Genomic DNA, 16,891 nt, shown 5'->3' on the forward strand with positions numbered 1-16,891 from the left:
TGCATCTGATGACTGCCTGCTGAGCAGGTTCACCATCTGGTTGTCTACTCCCAGGAGGTGCTCCGCCATGAGGAATATGTTCCTCTGAATGGCCCACGTCCACATGCTCTGGGCTAGGTGAGATGGGCTAGGTGAGATAGTTGCGGGGAGTGTTCCTCCCTGTTTCTGGATGCAATACATGGCAGTCATGTTGTCCGTCCGGATCAACACGACCTTGTTGCAGGGGTGCAACTTGAACGCTTTCAGTGCCATGAAGATTGCCATTAGCTGTAGCAGGTTGATATGCATCTTCAGCTGTTGTGTGGTCCATAGTCCCTGCACCGTGTAATGGAGGACATGCGCTCCCCAACCCTGGAGAGATGAGTCAGTCGTCAACACTATCTGTGGGACAGGCTCTTGGAAAGGTCGTCCCCTGCAAAGGTTGTGGGTTCCATCAATGCAGAGAGTTGTAAGCACGACCGGTCACCAACACTAGGTCTTTCAGATGCCCATGAGCCTGGTTCCACTGACATGCTAAGCACTCTTGAAGGGGACGCATGTGCAGTCTTGCGTGCGGGACTATGAATATACAGGATGCCATCATACCGATCAGTTGCATGAACACCTGCGCTGGGAGTGATTGTTGAGATCTGAACCTCTGAATAAGCAGCTGCATGCTGTTGACTCTGGCAGAGTTTGGCTGCGCTGTTGCCGTCAGAGTGTTCAGTGTTGCCCCTAGGTACTGTTGCACATGGGCTGGCTGCAGGTGTGACTGTGTAGTTGAGTGAGAACCCCAGACTGTGGAGGAGGTGAATCGTGCGCGACATGTGGCTGGCACACTGTTGGGCCGACTTTGCCTGAACAAGCCAGTCGTCCAGGTAGGGATAGACGTGAACATGTTGTCTGCGAAGGTGCGCAGCCACGGTTGCCAAGCACTTGGTGAACACTCTGGGGGCAGTGGTGACCCCAAAAGGCAGAACCTTGAATTGGTATTGCCGATTGTTTATGGTGAACCTGAGATATTTTTTGTGACTTGGGTGAATGGGAATGTGGAAATATGCATCCTTGAGGTCCAGGGTCGCTAGGAAGTGGCCCTGACTGAGCAGAGGCAGTACTTGCTGTAAGGTTAACATGTGAAAGTGTTCTGAAAGGATGTATTGGTTGAGGGGTCTGAGGTCTAGAATGGGCCGCAGGGACCCGTCCTTTTTTGGGATTAAGAAGTACAGAGAGTACACCCCTGTACCACTTTCTTCTGCCAGCACGAGCTCTATTGCCCCTTTTTGCAGCATGGAGAGCACTTCTTGCTGCAATAAGTGCATGTGCTCTGCGGACGTAGGACGGTGCCTTGGGGGTATGGTGGGTGGAGGTTAAATCAAGACAATAGCCGTATCAGATAACTTGTCTCACCCCCCCTGTCCGTGGTAATGCCTTCCCAGACTGGCAGGAACTGCTGGAGTCTTCCGACAGTTGTTAGATGGTCGGGGGCAGCGACAAGGCGTCACTGTTTGTTGGGAGCGGAGGATCTGGCGTTATTGCCACGTCCTCTGCCCTTGGCACTGTTCCCACGGTATCCACCCCTGGTATTCTTTGTGTAGATGGATTGCGTGCCCCCTTTAGTATACTGGGCCTGCTGTAAAGCCTGTCCTCTTGAGGCTCCACTATTACCGGAGCGACGAAAGGAACTGCCTCGAAACTGCTGAGATTGTAGAGCCCCCATGGATTTGGCTGTTTCAGTGTCCTTTATTTTTTCGAGTGTTGTGTCTACCTCGGGAACAAAAAGGAAGTCCGGGTTAACCGGCTGGTTGAGCAGAGTTGTTTGAATTTCGGGCTTGAAACCAGAGATGTGGAGCCATGCATGACGTCTTAGCATCACACTAGTGTTTATGGCCCTAGCAGCTGTGTCTGCTGCGTACAGTGCGCACTTGATGGACGCATTAGAAATCAGTTTCCCTTCTTGTATAATCATCTCTGCTCCTTCCTTGTACATATCAGGCAGGTGTTGCAACAACTGTTCTAATGTGTCGTAGTGTGCCCTGTAGTATCTAGCCAACAGGGCCTGGGTATTGGAAATTCTCCAAATATTAGCAGCCTGCGCCGCCACTCGCTTCCCTGACGCCTCCAGAATCTTTGATTCCTTGTCCGGAGGTGGAGCATCACCACTAGTTTGCGAGTTAGCCCTCTTGCGGGCGTTGGAGGACCCCCTTAAGCATAGGCAAAGTTTTAGTGGAACGTTCAGAGGTGGAGAAAGTGTCGAATAAGAAATCTTAGTCCACTGGTTCTGCATGCATCTCGACATCATGGTTGAGTGCTGCCCATTCTATCAGAGCGTTAAACGCCGCAGTGTCCTCAGTTGGAGATGTTTTGACGTTGTAGGACCGGGCGTCTGGTGCAGCATGTGGATCATCAGGGTCCACAGTATGATCCACAGCCTCAGACCACTGTTGTGGCTCATCCTGATCAGTGTCAGCATGATAAGTGAAGGCCTCCTGATTATAGTCTTCACCCATGTCCTCCTCGCTTTGTGCTGGAGAATATGCCATCTGCTGCGAATAGTCCTGAACGCGCTCAAAGAGAACCGGTGAGGTGGCCGAGTCCTTTTTGCGTTGAAGATGAATTTTGTAACCCTCTAAGGGATGTTCAGGCGCGATCTTCCGCTTGTGGATGGTCAGCCTGCCTGACTCAGTCGATAAAGAGTTTCGACTGGTTGTCGTATGAGGGCTCGTGGAACACAACCCCTTCGGAGGCGGGCTTCGACGACGTCTTGGAAGGTTCAGCGCCTTTGTGGAGTTAGAGCTGCTTCGCTCGAGCCGTTGGCGGAAGACAGAACTTAATCGGAGGTTGTCCGACGGTCTTGGTGCTGGATGCAGTGGTCGAGTCGAGCTGCTTCAGCGCTTGAGGCGAACGGGTGGTAGATGGCGTCTACTCGAGCTCCCGGCGTGTAGTCTTTCCAGCCTTAGGCGTCTACGCGACCTGATGTTTCGGGTCGGCTTTGCTTTTTTGCTAGAGGTGTTTGCGGAGCAGTGGCTTGAGCCCCGAAACCTTCGGCTCGACGGCCTTCTTTGCTTGTAGGCCCTTGGCCTTGTCGCCATGTTCTTGCGTCGACGCTGACTGCGTCGAGGAGGCGTGTTTGCTAGATGAGCTGTGCTTCGACGCTTCAGTGTTCGAGGCGAGAGGCACTCTCGACGCCGAAGGGGTGTCGACAGTCTTGGATTTGCCTGGCGTCGACGTCGAACGGACCACCACCTTAAGTAGTTTTGGTTTCGATTTCGGCTCCGTTGGTTTCTGTTTCGATTTAGAGGAATCGACCGATGGCTCCTTAGATGTGTTCTTAGCCTGGCTTGGATGCGGGGCTATAGAACGTGCTGGAAGATCTTGGCTAAGGCCTTTCGGCAATGCCTCGACCTGAGCCGTAGGAAGCATAATGTCAGTAATAGGCCCCGCTACTGCGGTTGGGCCTGGCTCATCACTGGAGTAGTCATCGACAGCTCCGATGGCCCCTTCGTCGTCCCCTACCTCGACGAAGTCTTCTTCGTGGACGTACTCTTCAGCTTGCTCGTCCACCTCGAAGTTGGAATCATGCTCCGATGCTGGTTCCGATATTTCAGGAACCTCTTCCTCTTCGTCGTCTTCATCTTCGACGCATTCTTCGGCACCGGCCTCGAAGACGTTGACCGGCTCTGGCGCCGACTGCCTCGCTGCGAGTCGAAGTTTAAGCGTTTTCTTGGAGCGGAACTTCGAGCAGGCCATACATCTGGCCTCGTCGTGGTCGGGGGACAAACATTTATTGCACACAGGATTTCAAATTACAGACGGGGCATCGTTTAAACGGGCTCCGATCCATTGTCGTCGTAGTCTGGGCCTGTGGTGTCGAAGCGAGAAAACAGCTTCCGATGTCCGGTTCGAAGAAACTGGAAGGAACAGGCACCGAACGAGACAATACTGACGCTTTGAAGGCCTTAGGAAAGAGTTAATACAAAGTTTCCGAACTAGAGTCTAGAAAGTACATCCGAACCCAATGGCGGAAAAAAACTATCTGAGGATGGAGAGTGTGAGAAGGTGGCCTGATATGCAGTGCTCACTATTCTAGTGAACACTATGTATCAGTCCAGCAACCCTTATTGATGATTGGTTGTAAGTCAACCTTATAGACCAGCTATCCTAGTAGCATGGATACGAGCAGTCTAAGGCTAAAGACTCGAGAGGGCGTGTTAAGCCAGCTGTTTACCACACATATACCCCTTGAATACCAAGTGAAAGGACACCACACAAGTGTTATGAAAATAAACAGTTATTTATTTAAAGATCACAACAGCCCTGTACTCTTTATGAGGACAGGGTACTAAGCACAAACCAAAACTCTTACAAAAATACTTAAGTTAGCACAGTATATACAAATGCCCGAGGGGCACGGAAAACCATATACTCTGAAAGTGGAATGCGAAATTCCTAGCAGGTAAGTACAGTACTAATAGTTTTTGGAATCGCTAGGACTTGACTAGGGAATCGTTAGATTACTTCTAGGAGGCCTAGGGGACTCGGGTGCAGTGTGTGCACTCTCACGCGAGATGCGGGACAAAAGTCTATGGTAGCTAGGAATTAGAAAGTTAGTGTTCTCGGGCGAACCCGACCTGGTAGGGAGAAAACGAAAGTAGATTCTGACCCTTGGATAGTGAGGCTATGCTGGGGCACCGAAATGCCGAAGTTACCTAGCCCAGGGGCTGCAGCTGCATAGGTCTGAAAAGACGTCGGGAATCCTCGTAGACGGACCAGGAGCCGGAAGAAAAGATGCTGGCCGGTGACCAGTGAAGAAAGTTCAGTCGGATCCAAGCCTGGATCTTGAAGATAGATGACACCTGAAAGCAGAGGGGACCAAGTTCGAGACTACTAGCCAGTAGTCAGTGGGCACCAGGAGGGCACCGGATGGTAGCCACCTCGACTAGGTGAGTGGGTGACGCTTGACTCGAAGATCTCACGGACCAGGAGGCGTTGTCGGCGACCAGGATGGAGGATCGAGCTGTCCCACGAAGATAGAAGCTGTCGGCGTCGCTGGACCCAGGATTGGGCAACAAAGCCTTGGCAAATTCAAGCCCACGCGGTGGACCTAAAATGGCGTCTGGAGTGGACCAGGAGGGTCCGGGGTGCCTCTCTTGAACAAGGAAGCAAGGGCCAGCCTGGAGCAACCAGACCAGCAGAAGAGTTGTCGTCGGGCGTCGTTCAGAAGGCCACAAGCCAGCCGGCTAGTAGCCAAACAACGCGGTGCACAGCAAACAGCAGAAGGGCCCCACGCCGATCGTGGAGATGCAGGGAGGCTGATCTTGGGTGCTGGAGCTGCGCAGGGTTGGGGCTTCTCGGACCCCAAAGCACTCACCAGTGGAAGACTCGGTGGGCTTGCAATAAAGATGTCGTGCAGTCTTGGCGATCGTCGGTCCCTTGAGGTCTCGTCGCACTCACGGTTCTCAGCTTTGCTGTAGAGGTGAGTAGAGGTCAGAGGTGCCAGGGAAGCCGGGTCTCGTCGTGCTGGGTCGTCGGATTCGTGATGAAGGACTTGCAGCAGGCCGCAGTGTTCTTTAGGATGGTGCCTGCGGATGCAGGGTGACTACTCCTTAGCCACAAGGGAGAATCTTGAAGAAGAAATCGTGAAGTCCTTTCGAAGAAAGTGGTATCTTGATTCCAAAGATGATCCAATTCTAACAGGGGGCCCGCTCCCATCTTTATACTAAAAAAGGGGGCTGACCCGGTGACTAGGTCCTGCCTATGGGTGGGACTAGGTGGGGGGTGGTTACACCCCTCAGCCATGCCGGACTTCCCCAGGCCAGGGGCTGGTGTGCCCCTGGAACTGGTTCAGACCGGCCTATGCGTAGTGAGCACCGGGGTGCCACTCAGCAGTCACCTTCCTGTAAAGCCCTGCCTACCCAGGATACACAAAACCATGTCTGGGACGGTGCTAGCACCGCCCCTGACAGGAAACCCTTTGTCCAGGCTCCCCTCGCTGGAAGGACTCCCAGCTGCAGGGGGTCAGACTCGTGTCTGTGGTGGCAGCATCCATTTTGTGGAGCTGAGGCTTCAGTTAACTTTAACCGGGGTTCACAGTTACATACATGTCGTGTCCCTCTAGAAGGGTGGAATGCTAACCCCGTCGCCAGAATTGGCGAGGGGTTAGTATTCCAATTCGTATGACACCTTACTCGACATGTTTTGATAAAGCAATACCAAAGATAGCATTTAACCGCGAGGATTATAATGCACTTAAGAGTATATGGTATGCGATATCATGGAACAGCTATTAGGACTTGATTCCGCAAGCTGCAGACAGGCTCAGCTCATGCCAGAGCACCATCTCACATGATTCCAAGCACTCTGCCTTCAGGATTGTCAAGGCCTGCCATAGGAGTGACTGATAGGAATCTGTGTGTCCATTTTAGGGTTAGGTATAGGTATACTACACCTACAGCAAAGGGTGATTACACGACTTTGCCCCAGCTGTCATGCAGCCAGTTGTGTCAAATTTAGGAGGCCAGCCAGGGGTGGCATAATACATGCTGCAGCCCCTGGCAGCCCTGGGTACACCTATGCCCTGAGTTACAGGGTCTGATAAGGTGGCCCAGTACCAATTGGAAATGTACCTAGGGTACATGGAATCCATTTTAAAGAGAGAGCAGTAGGCCTGGGGTCCTGATTGGCAGGGTCCCAGGTCGACTATGTCCAAAACCAGCTAAAACACAGGGCAAAAAGTTGGGGGCAACCATAGTCAGGATGTACCTTCCTACAGAGAGGATGCCCATGGGCACTGTAGTCCAGGGGAGGAGCCACCTATCTCGTGATACTTCGAAGACTCTTCCAGGACAACAATGTGCAATCATCCGGACCCAACACTAGGCGGCGATCTATGCACAGATATGAATTCATCAGATCACATGCCTCGAACATATACTTTACATTATACACAGTTCAATATACTTTCTCAGCTAATCATTCCCAGTGCAAATACAGCAATCTTAAAGAAACCAGAAAGAAGAACAAAACTTACTTACCTGTAAACTGTGGTGTAGGAAGGTGGATACCCGACTATGGTTGCCCCCAACTTTTTGCCTGGTGTTTTGCTGGTTTTCCGACTTAGTTGACCTGGGGCCCTGCCAATCAGGACCCCAGGCCTACTGCTCTCTCTCTAAAATTGATTCCATGTACCTTAGGTACATTTCCAATTGGTACTGGGCCACCTTATCAGACCCTATAACTCAGGGCATAGGTGTACCCAGGGCCTACCAGGGGCTGAAGCATGTATTATGCCACCCCTGGCTGGCCATCTAAATCTGACACAACTGGCTGCACAACAGCTGGGGCAAGGTGGTGTAATCACCCTTTGCTTTAGCTATAGTATACCTATATCTAACCCTAAAATGGACACACAGATTCCTATCAGTCACTCCTATGGCAGGCCTTGACAATCCTGAAGGCAGAGTGCTTGGAATCGTGTGAGATGGTGCTCTGGCATGAGCTGAGCCCGTTTGCAGCTTGCGGAACCAAGTCCTAATAGCTGTTCCATGATAACGCATACCATATACTCTTAAGTGCATTATAATCCTCGCGGTTAAATGCTATCTCTGGTATTGCTTTATCAAAACATGTCGAGTAAGGTGTCATACGAATTGGAATACTAACCCCTCGCCAATTCTGGCAACGGGGTTAGCATTCCACCCTTCTAGAGGGACACAACATGTATGTAACTGTGAACCCCGGTTAAAAATAACTGAAGCCTCAGCTCCACAAAATGGATGCTGCCACCACAGACACGAGTCTGACCTCCTGCTGCTGGGAGTCCTTCCAGCGAGGAGAGCTTGGACAAAGGGTTTCCTGTCAGGGGCGGTGCTAGCACCATCCCAGACAGGGTTTTGTGTATCCTGGGTAGGCAGGGCTTTACAGGAAGGTGACTGCTGAGTGGCACCCCGGTGCTCACTACGCATCTGCCGGCTAGAACCAGTTCCAGTGGCACACCAGCCCCTGGCCTAGGGAAAGTCCGGCATGGGAGAGGGGTGTAACCACCCCCCTTCCTGGTCCCACCCCTAGGGCAGGACCTAGTCGCGTACCCACCCCTTCTTTAGGATAAAGGCAGGAGCGGGGACCCTTCCAAATTAGATCTTTGAATCCATAAACTACTTTCTACGAAAGGAACTCAAGATTTAAGATTTCTCCCTTGTGACTAAGGAGTAGTCACCCTGCATCCGCAGGCACCATCTAAGAACTCTGCAGTTTGCTGCACGTCCTTCCTCCGGAATCCGACTGACCAGCTCGACGACAATCCGGCTTCCCTCGCACCTCTGACTTCTACCTACCTCTACAGCTAAGCTGAGAACCGTAGGTGCGACGAGACCGAGGGACTGGCCATCATCAGAACTGCACGACTTCTATCCAGCACGACCGCCGAGGGATCCTCTGGTGAGTGCTTTGGGGTCCGAGAAGCCCCGACCCTGAGCAGCTCCAGCACCGAAGTCCAGCCTCCCAGCTTCTCCACGATCTGCGTGGAGCCTTTCTGCTGCTCACCGCGTTGTTTGGCTACTAGCCCGCTGGCTTGTGGCCTTCTTAACGACGCCCGACGACATCACTGCTGCTGGTCTGGTTGCTCCAGACTGGCCCTTGCTCCCTTCCAAAAGAGGAGCACCCCGGACCCTCCTGGTCCACTCCAGACGCCATTTTGAGTCCACCGCGTGGGCTTGAATTTGCCAAGACTTGTTGCCCCAATCCTGGGTCCAGCGACGTCAGCTTCATCCATCGTGGGACAGCTCGCACCTCCATCCTGGTCGCCGACAACGCCTCCTGGTCCGTGAGATCTGCAGAGCCCAGCGTCGCTTACTCACCTAGTCGAGGTGACTACCATCCGGTGCCCTCCTGGTGCCACCTGACTACTGGATAGTAGTCACGAACTTGGTCCCCTCCGCTTTCAGGTGTCATCCATCTTCGATCCAGGCTTGGATCACTCGAACTCTCTTCACTGGTCGCCTGCCAGCAACTTCTTTCTTCAGGCTCCTGGTTAGTCTACGAGGATTCCCGACGTCTCTCGAGACCTATGCAGCTGCAGCCCCTGGGCTAGGTAACTTCGGCATTTCGGTGCCCCAACATAGCCTCACTATCCAAGGGTCAGGATCCACTGTCGTTTTCGGTCTACCTAGTCGGGTTCGCCCGATAACACTAACTTTGTGAAATCTAGCTACCATAGACTTTGTCCCGCATCCCGCGTGAGAGTGCACACTCTGCACCAGAGTCCCCTAGGCCTCCTACTAGTAATCTGAAGGTTCAGTAACGTAGTCCTAGCGATTCCAAAGCCTATTAGTACAGTACTTACCTGCTAGTAATTTCGCATTCCACTTTTAGAGTATATGGTTTTTCGTGCCCCTCGGGCATTTGTGTAAATTGTGCAACTTAAAGTATTTTCGTAAGAGTTTTGTTGTGTGCTTAGTACCCTGTCCTCATAAAGAGTACAGGGATGTTGTGATCTAAATAAATACACTGTTTATTTTCATAACACTTGTGTGGTGTCCTTTCACTTGGTGTTCAAGGGGTATATGTGATGGTATAACAGCTGGCTTAACACGCCCTCTAGAGTTTAGCCCGAAGACTGCTCTTATCCACGCTACCAGGATAGCTGGTCTATAAGGTTGACTTACAACCAATCCCCATAAGGGTTGTTTGGACTGATACAAAGTGCTCACTAGAATAGTGAACATTATGTATCAGGCCAACTTCTCACATGTGGTTCTCCAGTATTGGTGTCTTTCATAAATTGATAGAAGTTCTGGAAAGTTCTCTTAAAGGCACAGTATCCTATTTAAGCCACATATTGGCAGCCTATGGGGCTTGTCTGTCCATGCCTTCCTCTCTATCATTCCAGAGGCTTTTACTGGTAGAGGCAAGTTTCTCTATGGAAGAAACTGACAGGCAGGCTGTGCGTGTGGTTTTTTTGGTGGAATTTCTAGTTGGAAGTACTGGACAGTGTATCCTGTGGATATAGGCTGCATTATTTGTCTTTAAGTTCTCTCTTAAGTGTCTTTGCAGTTCTGCATTTTTTTGACAACTTAAGAGATTATTTTTGATTGCTGTGGTCCACGCACATGGGCGGGACTATTCACTAGATTAGGACTATACACAGATCCCCTACTACAGAACCTTTTATTCCTGATAAATACTTCAAACCCCAATTCAGCAGCGTACCACAATGGAAGCATTTCATACAAACATATTACAGACTGAAACTCCCCACTCCTTAACAACCCAACCACTTAAACTTGATTTTCACTTTCAATGAAAATTGTTTAAGGAATGAAACATTAAACAGACTTCTAAACGAAATTGGCAAAGTAAAAATCAAAAAGACAAATACTAACCTTCCTCTCGCTCCATTGCCACGATCACTACGGGAACCAAAGCTGCTATATGCATCAGTATCTCTGCCAGAGCTCCATCCTTTACCGTCACTTACACCACCTACCAAGAAAAATGAAGTTAACTTCTAAAAACGGCTGATGTTACCATAATAGCCTGCAAGCTGAAGGCTCAACTCTTACTTACAAGTAACGAAATTGTAACTTACCAGTAAGTGTAGTTTTGCAGTTCTCGATGCTCATGCTGGTCATTATTAGCATCTATTGGTTGAGCCCGGAATAATCTTTCTAGCATGGGGTGTTGACCACCAGTTGGTGCTAGGTCCAGCTAGTGTGCAACGTGAGACGGCGCCCTGGAAGTGCCCGTGCTTGGTAGCCATCTCCAGATTCTTTTTTCCCCCATTTCTATCTGGCATGTTTGTAATGCTGTAGCTCTAGAGGTTAGCTCCTTGGTTTTGGTTATCTTTTGTCCCAAATGTTAGCAATCCTCATTTGATGGGAGGCGGGTGAGTCGCATGTGAATCCAAAAACCTCAAGCTGCAAAACTACTGGTAAATGACCATTTCGTTTTGCAGCATGAACCAGTTTCTTTCACATGCTGTGCATTAGATTTTGCAGCTGTTTTCCCCTCCTTGGGGTGGCTGTGAAGATGAGACTTTGCAAAGACGTGTTAAATTACCTTTTGTCCCACTTGAGCTTCCCTAGTCATCTGTAGATCCATGCAGTAACGTTTGGTGGATGATTGTGGGGATGCCCATGTTGCCGCAGAACATAAGTTGACAATTGACATGCTGGCCATGAACGTCAGGGTTGCCCCTTTTTTCCTGGTTGAGTGGGCTTTTGGTTGCGTAATTAAGAGTCTACCCTGCTGAGGCATGGCATACTTTCATTGTCTCAAGAAGGAATATGCTACTTACCAGTACGCATCTGTTCTTGGCATAGAGGGCTGCAGAGTGGTACATTTATAATTAGATGACCATCTGGTGTTGGGCTCGGATGATTGCACTTGTTTTTCTCTTGGAGAAGTTTTTTGTCGTCACGAGGCCGATGACTCCTCCCTTGGGTGCTAGTGCGCATGGGCATCGGCTCCATCCTCCGATTGTTTTGCCATAGTAGGGTTAGATGGAGTAGTATGATAGAATACAGAAATAGATTCCCATGTAAGTGTATCTAAATAAGATAATGTTGGAACAGACAGGTTTCCGGGGAGGCAGGGAGGGCATGTACCACTCTGCAGCACTCTATGCCAGGGATCTCTAAACCGGTCCTGGAGGGCTGGATCCATGCCAGATTTTTTTGGATATCCCCATTGAGATACATGTAGTAATTTTAAAAATCTGGCATGGATCCGGCCCTCCAGGACCGGTTTGGAGACCCCTGCTCTATGCCAAGTACAGATGCATAATGGTAAGTAGCATATTCCGTTCGAGGCATATGGGCTGCAGATGGTACATTTATGAATAGACTATACAGCAGTTACCTCCCTAGCGGTGGTCACCAGTGTCTGTTGCAACAGTTTGAAATAAAGTCTTTAGTACAGCCTGGCCCACTCTAGCCTGTTGTGTTGCCTGCACATCAACACAGAAGTGTTTTGTGAAGGTATGCGGTGTAGCCCAAGTTGCTGCTTTGCATATGTCATCTAGGGGAATGTTTCCTAAGAATGCCATAGATGCCCCTAGTTTACGTGTAGAATGAGCTCTAGGAGGAACAGTTAATGTACTTTTTGCTTTTATGTAACATATTTATATACATTTTACAATCTACCTGGCAATGCCTGCTTTAGAGATAGGATTGCCCATGTGTCGGGGAAAACGCTACAAATAGTGGTTTGGTTTTTCTGAAAGTTTGTGTTCTTTTTGCCCTTTTGACATCTAATGTATGTAGGGTCCTTTCTGCTACAGTTTGTGGTTTTGGAAAGAAGACTGATAGTTCCACTGGTTGATTGATGTGGAATGCTGAAATTACTTTAGGCAAGAATTTTGGGTTTGTTTTAAGAACCACTTTATTTTGGTGTAACTGTAGGAATGGTTCTTGTATTGTGAACGCCTGTAATTCACACTCTTCTGAGGGAGGTAATGGCTGTAAGGCCAACTTCCATGTAAGTAATTGTATTTCACACCTATGCACAGGTTCGAAAGGTAGTCTTATTAGTCTGGTGAGTACCATGTTGAGATTCCAGACCAGGGAAGGCGGTAGTCTTGGTGGAATGACTTTTGAGGCCTTCCATGAAGGCTTTTATTGCTGGCACTCTAAACAGGGATAGATGTTGCCTGTTTTGCAGGTACGCTGCTATAGCTGCAAGATGTACTCTAATGGAGGTGTAAGCAAGGTTACATTGCTGTAAGTGTAGTAAGTAGCAAATAACGTTTTTTGTGGATGTGTCCAGAGGGTTGATGTTACTGTTACTGTTACAGTATACAGCAAAACTTTTCCACTTTGCTGCATAGCATGCTCTGGTGGTAGGACGTCTTGCTTGCTTAATTATTTCCATACAGTTTGGAGGTAAAGAAATTAGTTACTTACCTGTAACTGCAGTTATCCAGTATTGGTGTCTTTCATAGATTCACATGCCTGAATCATTCCCAGTCGTCGAGACGGGAGTCCCCGGTACATATAAAAGTAATGTCCTATAGACATACATAGAGAAAAATAGGCCTAAGGGCCTTGCCTTAGTAGCCTATCCATGTCCTTTTGTAAAAAGGACTAAATTCCAGAAGGTAGCCAATCAGCTACCACCTCCCTCTAGAACCTTCCTGTCAGGAGCCTCAGTCTCTCAGATTTTCGTACGCACCAAGCTAGGTAGGCGTAATACTGGTTAGAGAGAGATGAGACCTTCCAGGGGGAGGCGGGAGGGTTGCATGTGAATCTATGAAAGACACAAATACTGGATAACTGCAGTTACAGGTAAGCAACGCATTTCTTATCCAGTATTATGGGTGTCTTTCATAGATTCACATGCCTGAATCAGAGTAGTAAGCAATACATTATGCACATTTCGGACGCATATATAATCATGCGACTAAGAACCATCAACAAGGAACAAAAAGTAAGTAAATAAATGTGCATACCAGTGAAGGATGGTGGGAAGGAGGAAGGCTCACCTCACTGGAATAGGTGGCGAAGCACAGCCTGGCCCACAGCTGCATCTTGCATCAGTTCCGTATCCAGGCAGTGGTGCCTGGTAAATGTGTGCGGCGACTTCCAGGTCGCTGCCCTGCAAATGTCCAGTATTGGTACGCCAGCAAATAGCACGGCTGAAGTGGACACAGCTCTTGTAGAATGAGCTCGGATTTTGGATTGTAATGGCCTTCCTGCTTTGTCATGGCAAAAGGCAATTGCAGAAGATATCCATCTTGAAATGCTTTGTTTGGAAATTGGCATGCCCCTGTGGTCTGCTGAAAGCAATGAAAAGTGGTTCGTTTTCCTGAAATGTTTTATTTTGTCAAGGTAAAATTTAAGACACCTCTTTAGGTCCAAGGAATGAAAGGATCTTTCAGCCGCAGTACTAGGATTTGGGAAGAAAGATCGGAGGACTAATGGTTCATTTAAATGGAAGTCCGACGGGACCTTAGGAATAAATCGAGGATTTGTTCTTAGAATCCCTCTATCTTCCTTGAACTGCATGAAGGGATCTTGTATTGAAAGAGCCTGTAGTTCGCTGACCCTTCTAGCTGAGGTCAGAGCCAATAGAAGGGCTGTCTTCCAGGATATATGTTTGAGATCCGCCCTATGGATTGGTTCGAAAGGGTGTTTCATCAATTGGTTGAGTACCACATTGAGATGCCATGTTGGTAGCACTCTTCTTGGTCTAGGGAAGGATCTGTAGATCCCTTTAAGGAATTTCTTTATTAACTGGTGAGACCAGAGAGAGGGTCCTTTTGATGTTCTCGTAAACCGGGAAATTGCTGCCAGATGAACTCTGATAGAGGCATGCGCAAGTCCTGATTGTGCCAGGTGTAACAGATATGGTAATAGCTGCTCTGGGGCAACCCGGAAAGGATGGAGACCATTGTCCTTACACCACATGCAAAATCTTTTCCATTTCAAGGAATCGGTTTTATTTGTGCTGTCCGCTCTTGCTTTCGCGAGTACCTCCTTGCACTCCTGCAGAATGTCTAGTTAATGGAATTCTCGGTACTCAGGAGCCATGCCGATAAACTGAGAGACTTCAGATTCTGATGCAGTACCTGGCCTTTGGACATTATGAGTAGTGTTTGATGTTGACCCAAACGGATTGGCGGTTGGACTGAGAGGCGATGGAGGTCCGTGAACCAATGTTGCCGCGGCCAGAACAGGGCAATCTGAATCGGTGTACAGCGCTCCACTTTCATTTTCCGAAGGACTCTTGGAATGAGGGGAAATGGCGGAAATGCGTACGCTAACGTGTTGCGCCATGCGATGGAAAATGCATTTCAGAGTGACCGCGACTGGGGATGCCAACTTGCGGCATTTGGCGTTCTCCCTGGTGGCAAAGAGGTCGATCTGCGGACTCCCCCATTTCAAGAATATGCGGTTCAGCACTTTGTTCGAGTTCCCATTCGTGGGATAGGGATCACTGTCTGCTTAGAGCCTCTATGATGTTGTCTTTGCCTGGGACATACTCTGCTGTCAGTGTGATATTGTGGAGCACTAGCCAGTTCCAAATCTTCTGCGATTCGCAAGATAGAGTAAGCGAATCCTCCCTGCTTGTTCAAGTAGTGCATTGTCGTGGTGTTGTCTGTTCTGACAAGCACTGGAGAGTTTGAGATGCGTGGGAGGAAGGCTTGCAGAGATAGGAAAACTGCCCTCAGTTTCAAGAGGTTGATATGGAGCTGCCTTTCCTGTTCCGTCCACTTGCCGCTGATTTGTATCTCTTGAAGGACCGCTCCCCATCATTCTAGAGAGGCATCTGTAGTTATTACATGTGGAGTTGCCGGTAGCAGGAATGGTAGTCCTTGCAAAAGGTTCTTGGGCATCCTCCACCAGAGCAAGGCTTTGGATATTTGTTGAGTAATCACGATATGCTCATCCTCGAAAGAGCCTGTGCTCCGAGTCCATTGTCTGGTCAAGGCCTCTTGCAGGGGGCCCATCCTGAGCCGACAGTGTGGAATGAGCAGGATACACGAGGATATCCCTAGAAGGGACTTAAATGTACGGGCCCGTATGGTTTTCTTTGAAGCTACTGCGGTGGCCAGGGTAATCACCTTGTGCTTCCTCTTGAGATGGAAATGCTTTTGAACATTCTGTATTCAGTTGCCCCAAGAAATGTTAGAATTTTGGAGGGTTGGAAGGTAGACTTCTCGTGATAGAGCGTCAAGCCCAGTTGCTGGAAAAGTTTTAGACAGGCGTTGGAAGACTCTGCTGCGCCTGTTGTAGATGGTGCTTTCACCAGCCAGTCGTCGAGGTAGGGGAAGACTTGGTGTCCATGTTGTCTTAGGAATGCTGCCACAGGGGAGAGACATTTGGTGAAGATTCGAGGTGCTGATTTTAGGGCGAATGGGAGGACACAAAATTGATAGTGCTGACCCGCTACTGCGAATCGGAGAAATTTTCTGTGGTGTTTGTGTATTGGGATGTGATAATATGCGTCTTGTAGGTCTAAAGACATCATAAATTCTCCTTTCGCCAGCGATCCCAAGATCTCTTGGATAGTCACCATCCGAAACGATTGACTCCAAGAATGTATTGAGTGCCCTGAGATCTAGGATGGGCCTCCATTTTTTCCTTTTCTGTTGTATTAGAAAGAAACGGGAATAAAATCCCTTTGCGAGCTGCTGGTACTCGCTCTATTGCTCCTTTCTTTAACATTGAAGAGATCTCTTGAAGGAGTAGACGAAGGTGCCTGTGTTGGAGCTTGCGAGGAGGAGTTGTCGGGGGAATTGAATTCCAATGAATGTCCGTATTGGATCAATTGGAGCACCCATCGATCCGTAGTTATTGATCTCCAATTGTGGAGGAAGTGTGTGTCAATTTTCCTCCAATTTTGAAAGAACGAGATGGTGGATGGACTGGCTGTTGGAAATGGTCATTGGCGTCCGCCAGAGGGTTCCTTTTGTTTTTTCCCCTGTAGTTGGACTTTCCGCATGAAGTCTGACATCCTTGTTGCTGTTGCCACTGCTGGTATTGCGTTCGGCTTTGGTTATACGAGTAAAAGGATCTGCTCTGGTATGATCCTCTGTAAGAGGGCTGACCTCTACCCCTGCTCCCTTGAAAGGACTGGTTTTTAAACTGTAACGTGCCAAGCGCCCGTGCAGTGTCCGCATCTTTTTTGATTGCCTGTAAGGCCTCGTCTATTTTCTCCCAAAGAGGTGTTGGCCGTCATAGGGCATGTCAAGCACTTTAGTTTGGACTTCTTGACGAAAGGATGTTGCCTTGAGCCACCCTTGTCTTTGCAAGACCGTGGCACCCGCTAGCTGTCTGAAGCCGGTCATTGCGACATCTACGGCACAGTCAATAAGCTCTGATGCGGAAGTTTGTCCCTCTTTAAGGAGTGATTGAACTTCCTTGTGTAAGTTATCAGGCAGTTCTGTTAGATATGGGGCAATGTCCTCCCACAATTG

The 16,891-nt window shown here is 49.1% G+C and overlaps 1 protein-coding gene across 2 annotated transcripts in view; it reads right to left on the reverse strand.

Annotated features, from left to right (window-relative positions):
* DDX3X (DEAD-box helicase 3 X-linked) overlaps positions 1–16,891 on the reverse strand; it is a 414,092-nt gene that overhangs the window by 221,193 nt on the left and 176,008 nt on the right. For both annotated transcript variants that reach the window (XM_086934122.1, XM_086934121.1), the window contains one exon: positions 10,356–10,455. In XM_086934122.1, coding sequence (XP_086790248.1) covers positions 10,356–10,455 — 100 coding nt within the window. The remainder of the gene's footprint in view (positions 1–10,355; positions 10,456–16,891) is intronic.

Source organism: Lissotriton vulgaris, chromosome 8 (genome assembly GCF_964263255.1).
Source record: "Lissotriton vulgaris chromosome 8, aLisVul1.2, whole genome shotgun sequence".
Taxonomy (NCBI): Eukaryota; Metazoa; Chordata; class Amphibia; order Caudata; family Salamandridae; genus Lissotriton; species Lissotriton vulgaris.